The sequence below is a fragment of the Lactuca sativa genome, chromosome 4, assembly GCF_002870075.4.
Source record: "Lactuca sativa cultivar Salinas chromosome 4, Lsat_Salinas_v11, whole genome shotgun sequence".
Lineage (NCBI taxonomy): Eukaryota > Viridiplantae > Streptophyta > Magnoliopsida > Asterales > Asteraceae > Lactuca > Lactuca sativa.
In genome coordinates this window covers 400,889,090-400,913,022 of record NC_056626.2, presented here as the reverse complement: position 1 = coordinate 400,913,022, position 23,933 = coordinate 400,889,090, and the positions used below count along the sequence as shown (strand labels likewise).

The 23,933-nt window shown below is 35.4% G+C and overlaps 1 protein-coding gene, 1 long non-coding RNA gene and 1 pseudogene across 2 annotated transcripts; all 3 read left to right on the top strand.

The window, feature by feature from the left end:
• The first annotated feature begins 11,478 nt into the window (after positions 1–11,478).
• On the top strand, positions 11,479–12,696 carry LOC111891911 (uncharacterized; annotated as a pseudogene).
• A 5,667-nt stretch (positions 12,697–18,363) lies between these two features.
• On the top strand, positions 18,364–20,185 carry LOC111891801 (uncharacterized). Its single transcript, XR_002850326.3, has 3 exons — positions 18,364–18,751; positions 19,386–19,479; positions 19,612–20,185. It is a non-coding gene; the product is annotated as an uncharacterized LOC111891801 (long non-coding RNA).
• Positions 20,186–21,148: 963 nt separating this feature from the next.
• Positions 21,149–23,147, top strand: LOC111891793 (senescence-associated carboxylesterase 101). The gene is made up of 3 exons (XM_023887852.3): positions 21,149–21,293; positions 21,376–21,688; positions 21,769–23,147. Exons 1-3 carry the CDS (start codon positions 21,280–21,282, stop codon positions 23,041–23,043), a joined length of 1,602 nt encoding a protein of 533 aa, XP_023743620.1. The 5' UTR covers positions 21,149–21,279; the 3' UTR covers positions 23,044–23,147.
• The last annotated feature ends 786 nt before the right edge of the window (positions 23,148–23,933 follow it).

Genomic DNA, 23,933 nt, shown 5'->3' with positions numbered 1-23,933 from the left:
ACGTTAAGCATAACTCAACTTACAGGGGGTTTATCGAGGAACCGGGCTCTATGGGGGCAAAACTTAGGAGCCGAAAGCTCTTCTTCTCGGAGCCTTCTAGCACTTCAGGGCTTTCCTCTAGCAATTAGGAGTTACTAGGGCTTTGAGAGAGGTTTAGAGAGAAGTTAGAGAGAGAGAGAGAAGGGTTATGGTGTGAAGAAAAAGGGTGAGCTTCGCATGGTATTTATAGGCTGAAAAATGGCCAAACTCATCGAGTTTGAGCCTCCAACTCGTCATGTTGGTGACACATGTCACCATCTGGTGGCAAGGCGTGGGGAGAAAGCAATGGTCCAGATTAAGCCACGTCACCCCTTTCGCAGCAGCACCCTTCCGACTTCTAAATTTCGTAACTGTCGCATACGAGCTCTGTTTTTGACGTCCTTTATATCCACACGTAGGTATTGAAAAGTTCTACAACTCTCCTTTTGACTCCATCGGCTAATTCTCGACTGACTTTAAATTTAACAGTATAAGAAGATTACATTGTTAACGACCGTGTAAAATTCATAACTTCTACATACATACTCTGTTTTCGACTGTCTTTTTATTGTTGAGCTCCTATTAATGAGATCTTCAATTCTCATTTAGGTTGTGTCGGCTAAAAATCGATCGATCTAAAATTCGAATTCCGGGTTGTGCACTGATATGCTAAATCTTAGAAAAATCATAATTTCCTCATACGAAGTCAGATTTGGACGTTCTTTTTATGCACGTTATCAGTTTAACGTATACTATGACTTTCCTTTAGATCGTTAAAGCTAAAAAATAATTTATTAAAAATTCACTTTTTACGTTACGCAGTGTCATGCCGGTTTTGTCGTAAAACTTTGACGAGTAATTACTTCTTCGTTATAACTCGGATTTCGACGTTCTTTATATGTACAAAACCCGTGTGACATATACTATAAATTGGTTAAGATTATTTACTCTAAATAATCTTCCATCAAAAAGTCATTTTTGATGCATATTGTCTTTTATTATAACTAGCCCGAATCTGCGGGCGTTACAATTATCTCCCCCTTAGGATGATTACGTCCAGGAATCATCAAGGAGATAGGGCGTGTATAATGACTCCATACGTTATCTCTTCATCCTAGGTAATAATCATGACTTCTATGTTCCTTTGAAGGAGTATCTAACTCTTGGACTTCTTACTATAAACGGTGCTTAATCTTACACTCGCTCTTTATTCTATGTTGGACTTCCAACCGTAACCTTCAAGTTATAAAATCAATCTTTATTGGAGACTCCTTCTTCTTATTAACAAAATTAACTTAAGAGAAGTTCTTTACTTCGATTATCATGACAGGCTGATGGGTCATGTTCTAATGACCTCTCATCGTATGATGCAATGCTTAGACTCAGGTCTCTTAGAGTCAAATTCCAGAATGGAATATACATTCCTTCATGTTCTAATGCGATATAATCACATTCTAGCATGTAGTACTTCCAGCTACAAGCTTCTTTACTTTAACAGTGATCACTGATAGCTTATTTTATTTCCTTATTTTTATTAGTTTATTTTAGATTTTTAGATCTTTTTATCAATATTGCATTGTATTTTATTTATTTTCTTTATCATGGATCGTACCGGGGACTTTTTATTTTGCATGAAGTATTTTGTAGGGTTTTGGAGCTTGTTGCGGTTGTGGATTAACTTGGAATGGGCTTTGTGGGCTTCTGATGCATTATTGGGCTTTGTGGATCCATTAAAGGAGATTTGGGCTTAAAAAGCTAAAGAGTTGAATGAAGTGGGCTTGTGAAGATGGGTCATGGATTATTGTTTTGGGCTTAGAGCATCCATATTTGAAGCTAAAAGATGATTGGTTAATTTGAATCATGTGGGATATGGAGGGGACCAAGGGAATCTTGGGTAGTGGAATGGTGTAGTGGAGGAAAAATAAGCCAATGGCATTCCAGCAATATTTGAGCGGGTGGAATCTCACGTGCACGGGTACCCGTGCAACTGCCCAGTTTTGGGCATTTTGGTCGTTTGGCTTACCATTTACCTTAAGCGTTGGATCTTTCAGCTATGACTTCGATTTTCCACCATTAGAGACCAGAGGAGGCAATTTTTGGAGCTTGGATACACATTCTTCTTATCTTCCAAAGTAATTGTTAGTTTCTTGATGCAATTAGACTTTTGTGATTGTTATTCTATTGCCATGAGTGGCTAATTTTTCTATTTTGGTAAACCTTGGTTAAAACCTTTGAATGTTTGTGGATTTTTGAAGGATTTATGCTTATTTATCATTTATCTTATGTCTATGATTCTAGTTCATATTTCCGATGTTTGTTTAATGCTTTGATCTTGAGCTTGGTAGTTTAATAAGCAATTGTTGGTTTATTTCTTTGGTTTAGCATTGAATCATTGAATTTAATTAGAAAAAGGGCTTTATTATGGTAGAAATCATCTCTATCTTATGAATCATAACTCCTTTATGGATATGTTAGCATTGACATCCTCTAGGAATTGGGTATTCCTTCATTCTTAAGGCTAATCAACGTCTTGGGTTCAATTACTTCAATTAGATCCTTGATTTTGATTAAGGTGTGTTGTGGGCTTCCCCAACCTCCATACAACTTATGAGGAATCTTGGCATATCATGCTTCATGATTGCTATAACCAATTTGGGATGAATGATAAGCTTGATATTAAATCCTAATGATAAATACACAAATGTTCATTGTGTTGAAATGCCTTGGTTAACCAATTCTCTCTAATATTTGAGCATCTCATCACTTTGCTTAATTGCAAGTTTTCTAGTTATTCAAGTCTTTTAGTTTTCAAGCAATCATAACACCCCCCCTTTTTTTAGTTTAAGTGTAGTTAGTTAGTTTATTTACACTAGTTCTATTGGATTGCATTGGTGATTGAATACAACCATTTCCCCGAGGATCGATAACCCTTTTTACCATTATATTACATTTTATTTGCAAACAAAGGGTGTAATTTGCTTGGTGGACTTGACATCCCACCAATCGCAATACTTCTATTAATCGTTTTGATTATCTTTCACTTCAATCTTCTGGCTTAAGTCAGATGCTATATCGATCTTGGTTCTCTGAACCATGTAACATACTTATCTTAGTCGAAATCAATTTGATATGACCATTAGGGTCGAAATAACAATCAAATTTTTAATCATTACCGAAACAATGGTAACAACAAATATAAACAAAACAAAATCAATTACTAGTGCCTTGGTAACCTTGTGACTTTCCCTGATCTAAGTGCGAGTCATGTGCTTCCGGTAGCATACGCCTCTACTACCTTTCACACCTACTCATACTCGTCCCAAGTATTGTCTCGCGGTTCTCCAAGTCATCATACAAGAATTTCACATAGTCATTTAGCACATCGGATAACATAACCAAGGTCTATATTATTTCTTGAAATAATTACATGGATGTTGAAGTTCACCCTATACTATGCCTCTAATAGGCTACACCACATGATACTATCTGCAAGGCTACTTTATATCCCGATCTTCAGATATATAGATCTTCACTCTTGATCCCTTGCATTGTCACCTGCTCCGTCGAGGATCATCTGGAATGCTCTTGCCTTTTGGCTTTGGCGGTGCATTTGGATTTGCTGCTTCATTTTTCTTCGGGCAATCCCTAGAAATATGACCTTCTTCGTTACATCTGAAACACACCTTCTTGTTGAATATGCACTCCTTGGCATAATGCCCAGACTTTCCACACTTGAAACATGTCACCTCCTCGCCATATTTTCCAAAGTGTTTCTTCTTGCACTTATCGCACCATCTTGCTTCACCTCCTCCTCATCCAGAATTCGATAACTTTCTATTCTTTCTGGACCTTAAAGATTTGTCAAACTTGATTTTCTCGCCAACCTCAGCTCTCTCCAAGCCCTTTTCTCTTATCTAGGTCTCAACATTCTTAGCTGCCCAAATGGCGGCTTTCAAAGTGGTTGCTTGCTTGACAATCGGAACAAAGTCCGCTTGCAATCCATTAACAAAGTTGTTGACCTTGGAGAGTTCAGTCGGAACTAGGTAAGGAACAAGCTTCATCTTCTCCGTAGAACTTGCAGCACACTCGGTGAAACTCATTCTTCCCTTCTTTAGGCTCTCAAATTCGTTGTTGATCTCCAGAAGATCCTACTTAGAGCAGTACTACATTTTCAGTTGCACCAAAAAGTCTTCCCAAGACATTTTGCTAACTTCTCCCTTAGGCATGGTATCAGCTAGTAGCTTCCACCAACTCAGCGAGATCGGTCTTCTGTTTGTTGTTGTAGTCGCAACTTTCAAACATCATCTCTATCTTGGAGATCCAATCCATGACTTCCAGTGACGTTGGGCTTCCAGAAAGGCTCAGTGGTTTAGATGTCATGAAATCCTTGTACTTGCATCCACGTCCATCATTTCCTCCGTCGGGGTGGTTTATCCTACCCACTCGTGGTTCAGCTTGGCTGACAGTCTGACTATAGCTCCCTTCATTGGATTGCTCAATGTTCAGCTCGGGTTGTTCAATAGGCATAGTAGGCTCGTCCCTATTTTGTTGAAGTAAACGCCTAGTTTCCTCCATCTGCGAGTCTGCTAGTGTTCTACTGGACTATCTAGAATAATCTGTGGTTGTCATCTCTACTCTGCGAGATGACTAGGCCATCGCTTGAGTCATCTCTTCTCATCATCTTACACCTCTCATCATCTATATCATCTTTCATCTCCCATCATTCATCTCATCTCATCTCTAATCTAGCCATCTTTACCCATCATAATTATAGGTATAAAATACGTATACAATTTAAATCAAATAAAACATGTATAATTTGTTCATCCAACATAGATATCAAGAACACAAAAATATGAACATATAGAAAGTAATTTATATTAAACACATCATATCTATGTCTAATATGAAAGTAACTATACGCTCACATGTTAAAGTGATGATTCCAAACTCAGGCAGCGCTTCGCTTCTAACGATTCTATTTTCCTTCAATGAAAGCTTGCATTATTATCGCTAAGTTTTAGTCGAATCTTTATTGCAGCTAATTATTAGTCTAGATTCATCATTATCTCAAAGTCTACTTTCATGAACTATCAAGTTAGGAACAACCAGGTAGGATCATATCAGAGGTATGGTCCGTTTGGTATACGAAGTATACTGTTTAGAAATCTCATTTTAAACACCTCACTAAATCACAACCTAGACATCATCCATGTAAGTAGATCAATCACTATAACGACTTGGAATCACTGATAAATCTTGTTTATAGATTCATAATAACGATAATGAACTTAAACATAAGTTATACTTAAAGTACAGTAATCGTAACTCAACTTAAAGGGGGGGGGGGGGGGGGGTTGTGAGGAACCAGGCTTTGCGGGGGGCATCACTTTCAAGCCGAAATCTCTTTTTTTCGGATCCTTTTAGCTCTCCAGGTCTTTCCTCTAGCAATTAGGATTTACTAGGGCTTTGGGAGAGGTTTAGAGAAAAGTTAGAGAGAGATAGAGAAGGGTTATGGTGTGAGGAAAAAGGGTGAGCTTCGCATGGTATTTATAGGCTAAAAAATGGCCAAACTCGTTGAGTTTGAGCCTCCAACTCTTCGAGTTGGTGCCACATGTCACCATTTGGTGGCAAGGCGTGGGGAGAAAGCAATGATCCAGATTAAGCCAGGTCACCCCTTTCACAATAGCACCCTTCCGACTTTTAAAATCCGTAACTTTTGCATACGAGCTATGTTTTCGAAGTTCTCTATATCCACACATAGGTATTGACAAGATCTAAAACTCTCCTTTTGACTCCATCAGCTAATTCTCGACCAATTTTAAATTTAACAGTATGTGAATATTACACTGTTAACGACCGTGTAAAATTCATAACTTCTACATACGGACCCTGTTTTCGACTGTCTTTTTATCGTTGAACTGTTATTAATGAGATCTTCAATTCTCATTTAGGTTGTGTCGGCTAAAAATTGATTGATCTAAAATTCGAATTCCGGCTGTGCACTATTATGCTAAATCTTAGAAAATTCATAACTTCCTCATACGAAGTTAGATTTTGGACGTTTTTTTTATTCATGTTCTCGGTTTAACGTATACTAAGACTTTCATTTAGATTACTAAGGCTAAAAAGTAATTTATCAAAAATTCACTTTTTACGTTACACGGTACCGTGTCGGTTTTGCAGTAAAACTTCGACGAGTCATAACTTCTTCGTTATAACTCGGATTTCGGCGTTCTTTATATGTACGGAACCCTTGTGACATATATTATAAATTGGTTAAGATTATTTACTCCAAATAATCTTCCATAAAAAATTCATTTTTGACGCTTATTGTCTCTAAATTGACTAACTCGAATCTGCGGGCGTTACATGATTGGACCCGATATGATTATACGATATATGGTGAGACTATAGTGCTTTGTGCATCAATCAATATGATTGGGGTATTCCAACCCGATGGTTGATTGGACCCAACATGTTTGGTATTCCAACCCGATGGTTAATTGGACCAACACGCTTATAATACGAGGGTATTCCATCCCAAGGATGACTGGAGCCATTGTAGACATGCATGGTATTCCAACCCAATGTTGATTGGGCCAGACATGAGTATTTGAGCATGCTTGTTTGTATATGTTATTTGTTTGTATGGTGATATTTTTGAGGAACTTACTAAGCTTCGTACTTTCAGTTTTGGTTTATGGTTTCAGATACTTCAGTGGACCGTGGCAAGGCGAATGCATGACCGTACACATCATTGGTTTTCGACTGATTTGATCTTGGAAGACTCTGATTTTAAATAATGTTTTGAAGACAATAATTTTGTAACACTACGATTAGAAAAACAGTTGTTTTGAAAAATTTTAAATTTGTTAGAATTTTTGAAATGTTATATATTAAGCCATAATAAGAATGCATTTTAGTTGATGTGACTATTTGGGCCGATAAGCTACAATAATCAATAGGGTACTATGTCTAATTTTTCTTGTCTTAACATAATAATGAATTTTCTTTTCTTTTTGAGCTTTCTAATGAAAAAAAAAAACATCTACTAAAAAATAAAAAGCTCTTTTCATTATGGACTACCCTAGCATAAAAATGACATCTACATTTTATTTTATCTAATCTCATTCTCATTAGATTTATATATTATTTTTTATTTATTAGATCAATAACAAATTGATAATTTATATATGAAAAGAATACATGAAAATGATGGTGCTCTTATTTTGTTAGACCGAATGGGTGTACTTATTACTCACTATTCACTTTGTAAATGGTATGAACTTTCAACCCACTCACCTTTCCCTCATTAAAAGCCAAGAAATCGTCAATTTTTATTTTTTTTATTTTTTATTTTTTATACTTTTATATTAAAAAAATATTTTATATAAATATTATACTTTATTTTTAGGGAATTAAAAACCCTAATATATTTTTTATGTTTTTCTCTCTCTCTCTCTCTCTCTCTCTCTCTCTCTCTCTCTATATATATATATATATATATATATATATATATATATATATATATATATATATATATATATATATATATATATATATAAAGAAAAGAAAAAAAAAGAAGCAGCCAATGTAACAAAGAGAAAGAGGAAGCAGAGAAAATACCACTCACCTCTAAACCGCACCTTGTGTATGGTGGTATTCGTAGACGCTGTTCCCTATCTTTCACCTTTTTCCAGCTCCACTCTTTCCGGATTTACTGTGAAAGTCTCACGTCAATTTCAACCAATCAACTCTCTAAGTGTGGGGCCTAACTATGAGAGAGAACACACATCCTAGTCAGAGTTTAAAGGGATGTCCAATTGTCCATACAACCGAAACGACAAAAAGAGGGCCTAAACTCTCACCAATTAAAGAAAAAAAACTGGTAGATGTTAATCTGAAGGTTTTATTGTCACATATTTGCCCCCTGAGTCGGATTTTGTTAGGAAAGGGCATTAAGTTTGTATAAAATGACAAATTTGCCTTAACGTTTATATGTATTATTAAATTTTGGTATATTGACTTTACTATGAGCCCACCTACATATCTTCAGATCCTTCAATGAAACCCTTCGTTTTCAATTTTAGTTTATTGTTTTCAAATGACTTAGATGTTTTTGGTCAAAACATGAGATCCCTTTCAAGTCTGTGGTTTATGGTGATTGTTTCATCTCCAAGTTACGGATGCTTCATGAATGTCAATAAACAACATGTTTTAATTAGTGCATAATAGGGTTGAAAAGCATCGGCACAAAAATAAACTATATGATGAAGATATGTGAGTGGCTCCATACAAAAATGAATTTTAACCAAAATTAACAACAAATTTAAAAGAAAAGGGCATATTTGTAATTTTGACCCAAGGACTGAAAGTGAAAATAAGTCCTTAGGAGGATGAAAACATTAGAAATGAAAACTGCAGGGTGTCCATAAAAATTATGAGACCCATAGGGATTAAAAATGTAAACTACACCAATTTAAATAAATGAAAATTTCATCAACGACTTTTGGAAAAGAACTTGCAACTTGAAGACCTCCACATTTAAATAAAATGCAATGCAGTTATCATGAACTTTCGTATGAATTAGACATCCGAATACCAACGAATTCTTGTGCATTGTAAATCACTCTTTCTCGACATCTACGTTATTGACACAACGGATCATTGAAAGTTTCATTTCATTGTGTAACACCGTAAATTTTCAAAACAAATTTTCACTTTTAAAATTTATAATTTCATTCATAAATTTTCTCAAATCCAAATGTATCACATATCAATTCCATAAAAACACATCCCAAGATCAAAATGTATAAAAACTCCAATAGTGTGTACTGATTAGGGATGAGATTTAGAACCGGAAAACCGGACCGGAACCGGAATCGGATCGGAACCGGAACCGTTAGAACCGAAATATATAGGACGGTTTCGGTTCCGGGTTTAAAAATTAACTTTATCCGGGTTTGGGTCCATCGGGTCCGGGTAAACCCGGTCTAAAAACCGGAATCGATGTTTGGAACCGGAACCACTTCTAGGGCCGGAACCGGTTTTTGTAAAACGTTTAAAAGGTGCATATCTCATCCGTTTCAACTCCGATTGACATGAGGTTTTTTCCAACATGTAGTTTAGAGTTTGTACATGATTCTAAATTATAAATTTGCCATTCTTAGTATTATATTCATTAACTTACAGTCCTCCAAAGTCGAGATATCAAAGCTGGAAGTTTTTAGTTTTTCAGTTTTTTTGTATTCGGTGAAAGTTTTAAAACATGCATATCTAATTCGTTTGAAGTCAGATGGACATGGGGTTTTTTCTAACTTGTAGTTTACAATTTGTACATGAGTTTAGACTATAATGTTGTTATTTTTGGTTTAACATTCAATGATTTACAGCCCTCCGAAGTCGGGATATCAAAACGGAAAATTTTCAACTTTTCAGCTATTTGTTTTTGTACTTTATATTATGTGAAAATGTTAACACATGAAAATCTCATTCGTTTAAAGTTGGATTGACATGCGGTTATTTCCAGAGTGTATTTTAGAGTTTCTACATGATTTTAGACTATAATTTTGTTAATTTTGGTTTTATATTCAATGAGTTACAGTCACCCAAAGTCAGGATATAAATATGAAAATTTTCATAGTTCAAACCACTAAGTAGTAAGTAATTACCAAAAAATTCTGCTTTTTCCGGGTCTAAACCCACTTTATCCGGTTCCAACCTACCCACTTTGATATTTCCGGGTTTTCCAGTTCTAGACCCACTTTACTCGGAACCAAACCGGAACTGGTTCCTACATACCGGTCCGGTTTCCGGTTCTATAAAATCTCGTTAACCGGTTCCGGGTTTTCCGGGTCTGGGTCCATCCGGTCCGGGTTTGGATCCACTTTCATCCCTAGTACTGATCATGTTGGCGCCTTCCCGCGATCCTCACTGGTACCTGAAACACATAACACAAAACACTGTAAGCATAAATGCTTAATGAGTTCCCTAAAATACCGCATATAACACATAATAGCCACTCGAGGCTATAACTCTGTGAGCCCTCTGGCTCTAACTCTATGGACCCTCTGGTCCTAACTCTGTAGACCTTCCGGTCCTAACTCTGTAAACTCTGATATACACACAACATAAATCACATAGCAATAATGTTGTGCAACACATCACATAAATATCATACAAGATACTCTATCACATAACTCTTATTACAACTCAAGGTAAAGTATAGTGAGAAGACTCACCTCAGATAACTCGGTAAACCTCGAACTCTGAAATACTGCACTAGCCTCCGCCTAATCACATACTAATTACTCTAATTAATACAACTTCTAAAGGCTAGGCTAACTCCTCTCTATAAGTTCTCTAAGAAGAGTAAAAGGCCATTCTACCCCTCTAATGGCTCATAAGTCCAAACATTGACTAAACCCTAAAAGTCAACGAAGTTAGCTCCAGCCAACAGTCAAACTTTGACCAGACTCGTCGAGTGCACTCGAGCGACTCGGCGAGTCCACACTGGTCCTCAAAATTCTTCTAAGCCTCGCTTGGCACGACAACTTCCCTCTCCACTCGTCGGGTTACTCAGCAACGAATCGCGGGGCAACCTCGACTCGACTCGTTGAGTCCACTTACGAACTCGGCGAGTTGCTCCCTTGACAACACCCAAATGACCTTCTGAGGTCAAATCTGCTTCTCTAACCTATATATCTGACTTCCTCATGACCAATAACCACGTAAAGGTCGAATCTTGGTATACATGCAACGCACTCTAGGCTTATTTTGGTGAAATCCCTTCTAACATGGCAACCTATGTCCCTTTCCTCCATAGAACCACAAAAAGCAAGGTGGTTCAAGCTCCTTGGACCTCAAAAGGTTCGGATCCCGAGTTTATTACTCAATGGGACACTAAATCTCAACCACATAAGCCATAAAAGATATAGAAAACCCTAAATTCAATGCTCTTAAGAAAAAACAGAAGAATAAGATTGAATAGCTACCTCAAAATGAAGATCCAAGTTGAAAACCTCCTGAAATGATGTCCTCTTGCCCCTTTCTTGCTGGAAACCCTTCCTCCTTGGCTAAATCACACCAAAAACAAATAAAGAAGCTCAAACTCTCTCACAACTCGCTCAAAATCGCTAGGTACCTCTCTCTGGACTGGTAGCCGCAAATGGAGGCTATAAAGTCCTTTAAATAGGGCTCAGGACCGGGGATTTAGGGTTTCAATCATCAGCACAGACTCGTTGAGTCCACCCTTACCGACTCGTCGAGTCCCTTCATTTATCATACAACAAATCGCGATCCTACTCGACGAGTCTAGGCGTCAACTCATCGAGTCCCTCTCTTAACTCCAAAAATAAATGATACAATATAATACCTGGAAATCCGGATGTTACACATTGTTTTCAACATCTAAAAGAAAAACACCAAAAAGTTGCCCAAAAAGAAACAAGAAAAAAGATGAGCCAAAAGATGTAAGCTACATCTGCATCGATCTTAACCTCTTTCATCATAGAAATATCAAATCTTGAAAATAGGTTTCATTGTTTAGATGTTCTAGATAATTTACTGTCGTTAGTGGAGTTTTCGTAACAACTTGCAGGTTCAACAGTGAAGTCGAGGTAGGCATGTTTCTTGGCAGCATAGCTTTCGTTCAAGATGCTTATGGACCAATTTCTCAAACTTCTTCCACTTACTAACTTCACACGAGTCCTTCTGGGATCAAAGTTTTGGCTTTCAACTGTTTTTCTGATTATACAGTTCGTTTTCGTAATGGAGAAGATCTGGTTTCATCAGATAAGCATAAAGTCGTTGACTTCATTTCGACAAAAGTCAACCCCAAATTATCCATTAACAAAGTTGTTGTAGAGTTGTTTGAGCTTCATTTTAAAGAGCTTTCCGAGCTCTCAAATCAGGTATATCTTTACTTTAGCAGATTCATAACTCAAGATCAAATGTAGCATCTGTTCTTAATGGTTTAAATCTGTCTTTCTTTTTCAGCTTATAAATAATGTGTTGGTTGTCACTGGATGTGGTCTAGGTGGACCTTGCCTTTCTTTACACCCTACTACATCAACATGACGCAGATTTGGAAGAATCTAACGGTTCAAAAACTGACAAACGTCCGATTTGCATAATGTTTGGTTCGCCCCTTATCGGTAACCAACATCTCTACAAGGCGCCATCTTTGAACTCCTACAATGAAAATCGTCTTTCCTAAATGTGGTCGCGAAACCAGATCTTCTTGCTAGTTTTTTCTCATCGACTAGTCAATACAAGCCTTTCGGCACTTTCCTTTTCTGCACAGAATCAGGTGGGCACACAACTTTTAAAGATCAAGATATGATCTTGGCAGTTCTAGACGCTATGGTGTCATCAAATGCTGGAAACTACCAAACGCACGATTATACTAAAGAACTGGTTTCGATTAGAAAGAAAATATTGTATCGCGGGCCTTCCGATTTCAGCGAATCTCACTTGAGTCCATTAAGGGCCGGGATTCTTTTCCAGTTTCAAGAAATTTGTATGTTGAATAATATTTCGAACGATTTTATCGAGAAAATAAAAAATAAACAAGTGAAGATGATCAAAATCAAGAATGTAGATGAGCCCGCAAGAAAGCTAAATGACAAGATAAACTTAATGTCCTGTAAGTATTTAGGGAAGCTTTGTTTCTAGTGCCCCTTTTCATGACAATAAAAACACTCTGCTTCCTTTGGATTGGATGAGGGAGCAGCAAAACCACCTTTGGACCCACTAGAAGAGGATCCATCGTGAGACTTTCCCTTATGATTCTTTGAAGGAGCTTTCCTTTTCTTCCCTTTCCCATGTGCGATTGCCAGGAATGGGGCAGCAGTAGGCGTGGATACAACAAAATTTCTTTTTAAACTACTTTCACCAGTTATCAGTAGGCCTTGAAGCTTGCTTAGAGTGACTTCCTCCTTGTTCATATGATAAGTCATCACGAACTAATCATAACAAGGAGGCAAGGAGTGTAGGATAATGTCAATAGCCAACTCTTCGTTGAAATTGAAATTCAACTTTAGCAAGCGGTCCACATATCATTGTATCTTTTTCAAGTGGGCCGTGATGGACTCTCCATCCTTCATTTTTGTTGTTATCATGGAGGCAATGATTTCATACCTTTCTTGTCGAGCACTCTGATGGTACCTTTCCATCAAGTCTTGGTGCATCTCGAAAGGCCAGAAGTCCTCGTAGGACTTCTGAAGCTCAGAAGTCATAGTGGTTAGCATGATGCACGACACCTTTGTCGCGTCCTTCTTATGAGCCCTATACTCAGCCAGTTGCTCAGGATTAGCAGCTTCTTCATCAATCACCTTTAGCTCTTTGTCGAGGATATATTCCTTTTCCTGGTATCGAATGGCCATGCGAATGTTTCGAATCCAGTCATTGAAATTCGACCAATCGAAAATGACCCTCCCACATAAGTTCATGAGGGAGAAAGAGCCAAAAGCATTTAAGTTTGAAGCGTTGTTTGAGGTAGACATCTGAAAAAGAAGAACAAGTTTTATTAGATAGAAAATCCTTAATATAACACTCAAATAAAATATTAAGGCTAGGGCCCAAACACAATATTTCACAATTTGGAAGAGGGATGCCATAATCTAATTGTAAAATATTTGAAGGTAAGTAAATGATGATTTACCAATTTCACCACCCAAAACTAATTTTTTAAAGAATTAAGTTTTATGAAATTCCTAGTTCTTTGAGATTCATTGAAATTTTTCAATGGCATGTTTAAATCTCAATTATTCCCTTCAAGTTTGTGACTGGGATACCGAGAATTACAAACAATGTGTGAATAACCATGCAAATTATCTTGGTACACTTGAGTTATTTACCACCTAATCAATGTGTCGGTTAACCACACACGCTCTATTGATCTATGATCATTCACAAGCTACCCTTCGCCACCCTTGTTAGTCCAAGTTAGTGTGTCGTTTAACCACACGCGCTCCACTAACGACTTGGCAAGGTGCAAAGTGCAAAGTGCAATTTCATGGAATAGCACCATTTTCATATTTTTCCTAAAGTAACGAAGATTGGGAATTATACTTTTTAATGAGAATTAATGTCCTATCCTACCCGTTCAGCTAACAACCCTTCACTAGTCAAGGAAGCAGTGGGTAAGAGTGGACACCCATTCAATCGCCATTTTATAGGCAATTTATTTATACCCCCCCTTATTGACCAGCTTCGTGAATGAGGTGTACTAATGATAAGACAAAATGTCTTTATATATATATATATATATATATATATATATATATATATATACACACACATATATAAGTATTAAGCTTTTAATATTATAATAGTATAAGAGTTGAATTTTACACTTTTAAAACTCTAGGGTTTAGAATTTTAATATTTCAAAATTAAAACTTTTTAATCAATTTTTAAATTCCATAACTTGAGGGCAAGTTTTGAAACTTTTCTCTTGGATCAAATTTGATAACAATTAAATAATCATATAATTAACTATATCACAAAATTGACCTAATCCAATTTCATATAGCAAGATGATTCAAATCAAATTTTACAAATAATTAGTTTTCATAAAATCAAGTAATTATCTTAAAGTTTGAAAATCATCATTCAATTGGATGAGGATACTCATTACGTTATCAGAAAAATCGAATTTTATCAATCAAAATAGTTTGTGGTAATGATCCTAATCCAAATCTGGCCAAAAAATCGAAAAAATTGCAAACAAATGATCCAACTCGTCGAGCCAAGTAATGGACTTGTCGAGTTGGCCCTACTCGTCGAGTTCCTTCATAGGACTCGTCGAGTCCAACAGTTAGAAGCCAAAAATGAAATTTTTCCAGCTTTGAAAACAATACAATTGTATCAATATAATAGAACACTCTATGCTCTGGTACCATTGATAGGTTTTGAGCACTATAACAATCATAAGGTGCACATACAACTCTAATGTTGTGGATCTAAGTTTTCTCAAGTTATACATGCAATTTTCATTTTTCTAAAGCATGAACCCTAACTAGCATACAATATAGAGATTTACAACATAAAACAAGTTAGATAAATACCTCTTTGTTGCAGCTTGTAGAACTTGGTCTTTCAAGAGCTTAGTACCTCAAGTGTGATACCTCAAATGTCTCACAAACACCAAAACAAGAGGAGGCTTATGAGAGAGAGGTTAGGAAGCACACAATCGGCTAGGGTTTCACCTTGGAATTCTTATGGCCGATTTTAGGTATGTTAGGGTTTACTTTTATAGTGTGGATTTTCTAGGGTTTCATACATAAAACCCTAATTTACCTAAACCTTTAGATATTCCAATGATCCATATGATAGGCCCTTTGGACTAACTATTCATGGACTCTCACATACATTTAACCCATCCCTAATCAACATGGATCATTAGCCAAAACTACAAGTATTACTGATTTACCTAATCAGTCCCTATAAATTTAATCAGTCTCTTTTGATCACTAAATTAATTCTTGATCAATACTAATTAAATAATATGATTTCTCAATTAATATATTTTTCATATAATATATTAATAAATCAGAAATAACCTCTTTCTCAAATATCCATCCTATCAAATTGCTCCGGTGAAGGCAACCCAAAAGGACCATGCTACTATCGGGTCAAATACATATCAATTATAGTTATGAGCTTAGACACCTAATCTAACAAAAAAGAAGTAGACAAAAGTTAGTCTAGTTACCAAGAAAAGTATGGACACAACATTACCAAGCAAACATAACATATTTCAGACTTTACCATTATCAAACTTGCTAACCTAATTCTAGACATATAAATTACCAAGCAAATTGAAGACATTGCTTTGACACAATCATTACCAAACAATATCACAGTGGATAGAAAACATGTTATTTATTTGAGTAAACCCACATATCATTGTCCAATTCTTGGTGGGGACTTAACATTTGCAATGGGAACATAATTTTTCCCTTGGACACTAAAAATACAATAAGAATATTGTCCATTGTTTCTTCAAAATCCTGCCCACCCACCATCCATCCATATGGTTTGCATCTACGCTATCTTCCATAAAAAAGTCACTCACAAGAATTTTAGGAGAAATCAACGTAATTTTCTTAACTAAGACAATCTCCCTTACGGACCATTACCATCATCATTTAGCATGGTTCGATGCTAAACGATGACCTCTCGAGCAGTTAAATCGACGATGGCATTATTAAAGTTGTGAGATTCTTCGAAGTCTTTTTCGGTGTTGGATACTTGAGTTGTATCGTCTCTTTCAAACGACATGATTCGACTTTCTCAAAACCAATTCGATTTCAATTCCAACAAGGGTATGATTGGTTAAAATAAAACAAAGGAAATGATGGTGGTGTGTTAGCGATAAGAAGACAAACCGAAGGGATATTAAATCTGATACTCTAGGGCTTCTCTAACAAGGGTAAATTGGTATTTTCAAAGGGATCTAACAGATCTAACTAGATGGAGCTATGGTCGGGGACCTCCGGTTCAAGAAATGCAAACCATAAACACTAGCCTTATTAAAAGTCCAATACTAGCTAGGACCAAAAATGTTAATTTGAGCAAACAACAAGGATCAAATGTGTAATTTACTATAATTTTTATACGAATATGGCTGTGCGAAAGAATACATGAAATGATGAACCGAAATTTTGTTAAAGTGGAAAGTTCACACATCGATGTAGATCAATTTGAACCAATCAACTCTACGTGTGGGCCTAGATATGAGAGAGAACACACATCCAATTAGTGTTTGAAGGGATGACCAAACAACAGAAACGATCAAAAGGTCTCATCATAACATATTATTGTCGGTACGCATCATTTTAAAAACAAATAGTTTACAGAATAATTTTGAAGATATTTATTGATAAACTGTCACAAAATAAAGAAAAATAATTCTCGTACATCCTAATCCGAAGACTCTAAGGCTATATGGAGTGGTCACTACAAACTCACCGGAAAAGTGGTGCCACCTCTGTGCCACGTCACCTTCACCACCAACCCACTCCACTATGGAAATGGTCACCACTAACATCATTCACTTTTTTATTTTTTCATTTTCTTAACATTATGTTAGATAATATATATATATATATATATATATATATATATATATATATATATATATATATATATACACTATGTTATAATTCAAATAATAATTATCCATTCTTTAATTTCAGTATAATATACTTAAAATTTTCATTTAACACCTCCATTGTCTAATTATTAGTACAATACACTTAATTTGTTATTTAAAATATGGTGATATATATGTGTGGGGCTGAGGGTTTAATTTAATTTAAATAGAAGTATAAGGGTATAATAAGAGATAAAAAAATATTTCCAGGGACCATAGATGTAACTTCAATCAAAAAGTAAAGGGAGGAAAGCGACGTTGCTGCGGCTACTTATCTCCTATTGTTCGTCTTGGTTCGTCTTTGCACTCACGGATACTCACGCCACGCCCAAGTCACCAGCTCTTGGGGTGGTGTTCACGGGTCTTTTGGATGCCACGTAGGCGTTCCACGCGTGAGTTTCTATCCACTCCGATAGCCTAATAATTCAAAGGTAAATTACACTTTTTCGTCCATGTGGTGCAATAACTTTTCATTCTAACATCTCCGTCGGACCCTGTAAAAGTTTTATTCTCACATATTTGCCACCCCAGTCTAATTTTGTTAAGAAAGGACGTTAAGTTTGTATAAAATAACAGATTTGCGTTTACTTTTACATACAATTATTAAATTTTGTCTTATTGACTTTTCTATGAGCCCACCCATCTATCTTCATCTTCCTTCAATGACACCTTTCTCTTCAAGTTTAGTTCCTGTTTCAAACGACTTAGATGTTTTTAGTCAAAACATGAGATCCCCTTCAAGACAGTGTTTTATGGTGACTGTTTCATCTCCAAGTTTGGATTATCTTCACACAAGGGATGCTTGATGAATGTTAATAAATTATTAATTATATGTTTTAATTAGTGCATAATAGTGTTGAAAAGCATCGGGACGAAAATGAAGTATTTGATGAAGATATGTGAGTGGTTGGGCTCCATACAAAAAAGATTTTTAACCAAAATTAACAACAAATTTAAAAAGAAAAGGACATATTTGTCATTTTACACAGGCTTAACGCCTTGACCCAATGACTGACAGTGAAGATAAGTCCTTTGGAGCATGAAAACATTAAACATACAATAAAAATGTAATTTACACAAATTTAAATAAATAAAGATTTCATCGACGACTTTTGGAAAAGAACTTGCAACTTAAAACCCTCCACATTTAAGTAAAAAAAATTGTAATCATCACGAACTTTCGTATGGATTAGACACACCCCGATACCAACGAATTCTTGTGCATCCCCTATCTTAATAAAAGAAACCTTTTAATCCTATGTGGCATCTTCTCAGCCCAGTATTTTACAAAGTTGATTACCTATTTTGCCCTTCTCCTTTTAGTTATCCCATAATCGCTTTTAATGACACATTGAAATTGAACTACAAATCATCTATCAGTCAACGATAATCTCTCCCCCAATTTCGCCTTCTATTTTTTGGAAACCAAATCACCCTCTATCTTTCCAGCTCTCTGTAAGAAACCCTACATCAACACGGTTTATATAAGTCTATCACCACCATTGCATTGATGGTTCTTCCTCTATATCGATCGATGGCTCTTCTTAGATGATGAAGAATCCTACATGTGTAAGGCCTAATTTCTAGGGTTTTCTTTGATTTTGTTAAGGTTTGCTTTTTTGTATTTATACTTTGACTCCCATTGCTAAACCAATTAATTTATTAGGTATTTTTTTTGTTGTTCGACTTCTTTCATGGATTTTCTTCAGGTCGGAATTTGATTGTGTGTTCTTGTGAATTATGAAGCTGTTAAAAGTAGTGTTCTATGTCGATTAACAAGGGTAAAGTTTTGATTTTGGTTTTATCTGGTGTTATAGTGGTTAAAGGAGATACAACCATTGTTGCCTTTTTCTTTTAGTAGAAAAGGCCAAAGTTAAAATGATTTTATGGATGTATGTTATTGTTTTGACCATAAAACATGGCAGGAAAGTATGGCTGTGGCAGGGGAGGGGAGGGGTATATTGGTCATTGCAAAGTAGAGAGTGAATTATGTGCATATGATTATATATTTGTGTGTGGCAATGGCAAAAATGTTTTGAACAATTTGATTTGTCAATCCGATTGGGATGTTAATATAAAAATAGGTGGAATTCGGGAGTACTGTGAATGTGGTATTTTGTTTCTAAGGTTTTATAATTATACATGCATAAACATTTTTCATTTTGCTTTTAAGTATTGAATATTTCTTCTTTTCATGGAGCAGGGATACTTTTACATTAAGTTCTATCAAGCAGCAAGCCTCTAGATGTGAAGCTAAAGTTATAAACATGAACCTCACTTCGAAGAGAAATTAGAAGGTACCCTTATCAATTTGTTGTTAGGGTATTCATGCCATAAAATTGTTCTACATGATTACAATAAAAAGTTAACCTCCATATATAATAAGGATTATACATTTTCTTCTTTCGATTAACCACATTTGTCTGAAGGGTCTTTGCATGCCGGTACCAAAACTGATGCCTTACCACTTGGCTATACTCCATGCGGCCTGTTTTGGACGGTAGAACGGGGAGAGGGGGAAGGGGGAAGCAGGGATCGAAGAACGAGTCGAGCCGTGCAAGGACGTGTTGGTTGATCATATATTTCATTAGAGTTCTATTATTCAGAGTATCCTTTCGTATTTGATCCCTTTGAATTCCATATTCTCTTTATAAAAGAGAGAGAGCCTTGTCTTGAGAGTGAAAAGAAAAGGCAAGCGATAGAAAGGATAGTCCCTTGCGCGTTCGTGAGAACTACCCGAATATGGTGAGATCATTAGTGAAAGAAGGACCAACGACGATCCTATCCTAAATGAGAAGCATTTAAGATACATGTATAATGAATGCCTCTTATAAAACATAATTTCTAAAATTTAAATTTTACAGCATGCAAAATCATGGTGTGTACATGTTGAATGGATCAAATGTAAAAGTTGAGATGTATTTGTTTGTAAAGATTAACCTGTATCGGTTCTAAAGTATGGATATGTTTAAAAACACAATGAAGGTGCAATCATTATGAGAAGGTTTATGATCATTTCCAACTTTAAATCCAATAGTTCTTATTCCCCAACTTCCCCCCGTTTACAGATTTTTCTATTATACTTTTAGGAAATTTGGTCTTAGTTTAAGGTATCATTAATAAAGAATTTGGTCTTAGTTTAAGGTATCATTAATAAAGGTTGTTTATAGAAATTAGGAGATTTTTTTGTGATGGTGGTTGTTCTTATTTGTTTTCTGTATTACCTACACTACATATTTATGTGTGTATTCTATCACGAATTGAGGTCAAGAATGTTATTAGGTTTCAAGAATGTTATTAGGTTGTAAAAGAAAAAATCATATTAGTGATGATTATTTTATTAGCGTGTTTGTTTTGTGATCATATGTGTTTCAATTTCAAAAAAAGAAAGACTAAAATAAAATTATTATTTAATGTTATCAAAGAAAAACTATGAACTTTATTTTTTAAATTATATATAAAGAAAAAATAATTTGAAGTTTAAAAAAACTGCACAAAGTTGAACAACAACATCAAAAACAACAATTATGAAAAAAAAATTAGAAGTAAATCAAACAAACTTAAGTTGGTTGTTTGTTATAGCATTATTCAAGGAACAGACATATGATTGTTAATAATTGTAAAACAAATAATTTTTTTAAAAAAGTTATTTTTTAACGATGTATAATATACTCTATTTTTATATATTTTATTGAAATAATTGCATTATAAACAACCTTCTATATATAATATTATAATAATTATTAAATATAATTATTGTTTTAATATTATTTTAAACTATTGTTATGGATAAATCAACTTAAGAATGACTTATTTTACTATCTTTTAATTTCAGACAAAACTTATATCTTTGTAAATTAATAATTTTCTTTTGCAAATCTTTGATTGGTGATTACGATTTAAAATTATCAATAGTGTTTAATTATCAATATTATTTTTTTTATCCGTGGTTACCACGGGTTGTAACCTAGTTATAAATAAATCATTCTTGACATCTACATTATTGCCACAACGAATCTTTGAAAGCTTCGTTCCATCGTCTTCAACATCTGAAAGAAACACACCAGAAAGTTTCTTAAAAAGAAACAAGACAGAAGATGAGCCAAAAGATGTAAGCTAGATTTGCATCGATCTTTATCTCTTTCATCATAAAAATATTGAATCTTGAAAATAAGTTTCATAACAACTTGCAGGTTCAGTAGTGAAGTCGAAGGGGGCAAGTTTCTTGTCAGCATAGATGTTATTCAAGATGCTTTTGGAGCAACTGCCAAAACTTCTTCCACTTATCAACTTCACACGAATCCTTCTGGGATCAAAGTTTTGGCTTTCAACTGTTTGTCTGATTATAAAATTCGTTTTCGTAATGGAGAAGATCTGGTTTCATCAGATAAGCATAAAGTCGTTGACTTCATTTCGACAAAACTCAACCCCAAATTATCCATTAACAAAGCTGCTGTTGAGTTGTTTGAGCTTCATTTTAAAGAGCTTTCCGAGCTCTCAAATCAGGTATCTTTTCTTTAGCAGATTCAGAACTCAAGATCAAATGTAGTATCTGTTCTTAATGGTTTAAATCTTTCTTTTTTCAGCTTATAAATGAACCGCTGGTTGTCACCGGATGTGGTCTGGGTGGATACCTTTCCATTCTTTACACGCTATTGCATCAACATTATGCAGATGTGGAAGAATCCAAAGGTTCAAAAACTACCAAACGCCCGATTTGCATAACTTTTGGTTCTCCCCTTCTTGGTAACCAACATCTCCAAGGCGCCATCTCTGAACGCCCACAATGGAAATCGTCTTTCCTGAATGTGGTCGCGAAGACAGATTTTCTTGCTAGTTTTTTCTCATCGAATAGTCAATACAAGCCTTTCGGCACTTTCCTTTTCTGCACAGAATCAGGTGGGCACACAGCTTTTGAAGATCAAGATGCGATCTTGGCAGTTCTTGACGCTATGGTGTCACCAAATGCTGGAAACGACCAAACGCACGATTATAGTAAAGAACTGGTTTCGATTAGAAAGAAAATATTGTATCGCGGGCCTTCGGATTTCAGCGAATCTCACTTGAGTCCATTAAGGGCCGGGATTCTTTTCCAGTTTCAAGAAATCGGTATGTTGCATAATATTTCGAACGATTTTATCGATAAAATTGAAAAGAAACAAGTGAAGATGATCAAAATGAAGAATGTATACGAGCCCGCAAGAAAGCTAAACGACACGAAGATAAACTTGACATTGATGGAATGGTACATGAAGACCCGAAGATCGAAAGGGGGTTATTATGATGCATACAAAAATGCCGATATCACAGACAAATTCGAGAGCAAAGATGTAATCATCAAACTGCAACGTTTCCAGGAGCAGTATTGGAAGGAAACCGTTAAAAATAGTGATCTAATGTCGCGTATGCGCTGGCTCTACAATGGAACGAACTACAGAAGGATCATGGAGCCACTAGACATAGCCGATTACTATAAAAGTGGCAGAAAGAACTACATAGCGAATCGACCGGAACACTTCGAGTTGTTACAGAAGTTGTCGGAGGATGAAAAGAAGGTAAGAACGAAGGCTGCTAGTCTTACTGTGGATTCTTGTTTCTGGGCGCATGTAGAGGAGGCCTTGATTTCACTAACAGACTTAAAGAATGGAGATCTAAGCAGCACCACAACTGACACCGATCAGTTTGACTTTGAGGTATATCTTTTGGGTGCAATCAACGAAAAATCATTGTCACCGGATGTTTTCTTGGAAGGAAGCAGCTTAATGAAATGGTGGAGTGAGTATGACGCATACAAAGGAAGTTCGGGCAATGCTGAGCTTGCACGATACATGAAGAATGAGAGATACAAATCATATCAGTAACCTGTTAACTCCGAGTTTGAATATCATATTTATATGTTGCAATGGTTATAAACTTGTTAGAATTAAGTAAATACACGAAGTAGAATCTTTCATAATTACTTTTACCTCCTTTGGTTTGGTTTTGTAGCATAAAATTTCATGTTTTTTTAGGTTGATATTTGCTAAGAACATTTTCAACCCATGTCCAACCCTAATCCATGTCAAATACACTTTTCTACTAATTAAACTCTATATTTATGATTAATTAATATAAATTAGTATACAACATGATATTATAAATATTAAATATTGCATTTAAATTATAATTAGTAGATAAAATAAATTAGAAATGTATAAAATAAAAATAAGAGAGACTAAAATTGACAACCAAATTTCACCTCCATTTTAGATATATGAATAGTATTCCCCCATATATGGGAAAATACTATTCATATCTCCAAAAATAGAGGTGAAAATAGGGTAGGATTGGAGAAGAATGGAAGAAGAAATGGAATATGGAGGTCGGTTGGAGATGCCCTAACGTAAGTATGTGAGTTTTTCTATGGGAGACCTCATATGCGGTGGAAACCCTATTCAAGATGACTAATATTCATATGACTAACATTAAGGCTACCGAGAATCTTAACATTCTAACACCTTGCCATTTAAGATTTTTTAGGGTCATTTTATTTTTTATTAGCATCTAATCTTAATATTTTGTAGGAAGTGATAATATTCCTAACATTTCATTTTTTTAATTTTCTTTTTCTAATTTAATTAAATTAATTATTTCATTTTAATATACAAACATCTTTTATACACGAATATTAAACATATATTATTTTTTAAACCACAAACATTTTGCAATCCAAATCCTCTCCCATTAAATACCTCCTTTTTCTTTATCAATG

Bases quoted from the DNA above. Each gene is read 5' to 3' on its own strand.
- LOC111891793 (XM_023887852.3), top strand. The intron at 21,689-21,768 runs GTATCTTTTCTT...TTCTTTTTTCAG, and splicing joins TTTCCGAGCTCTCAAATCAG to CTTATAAATGAACCGCTGGT.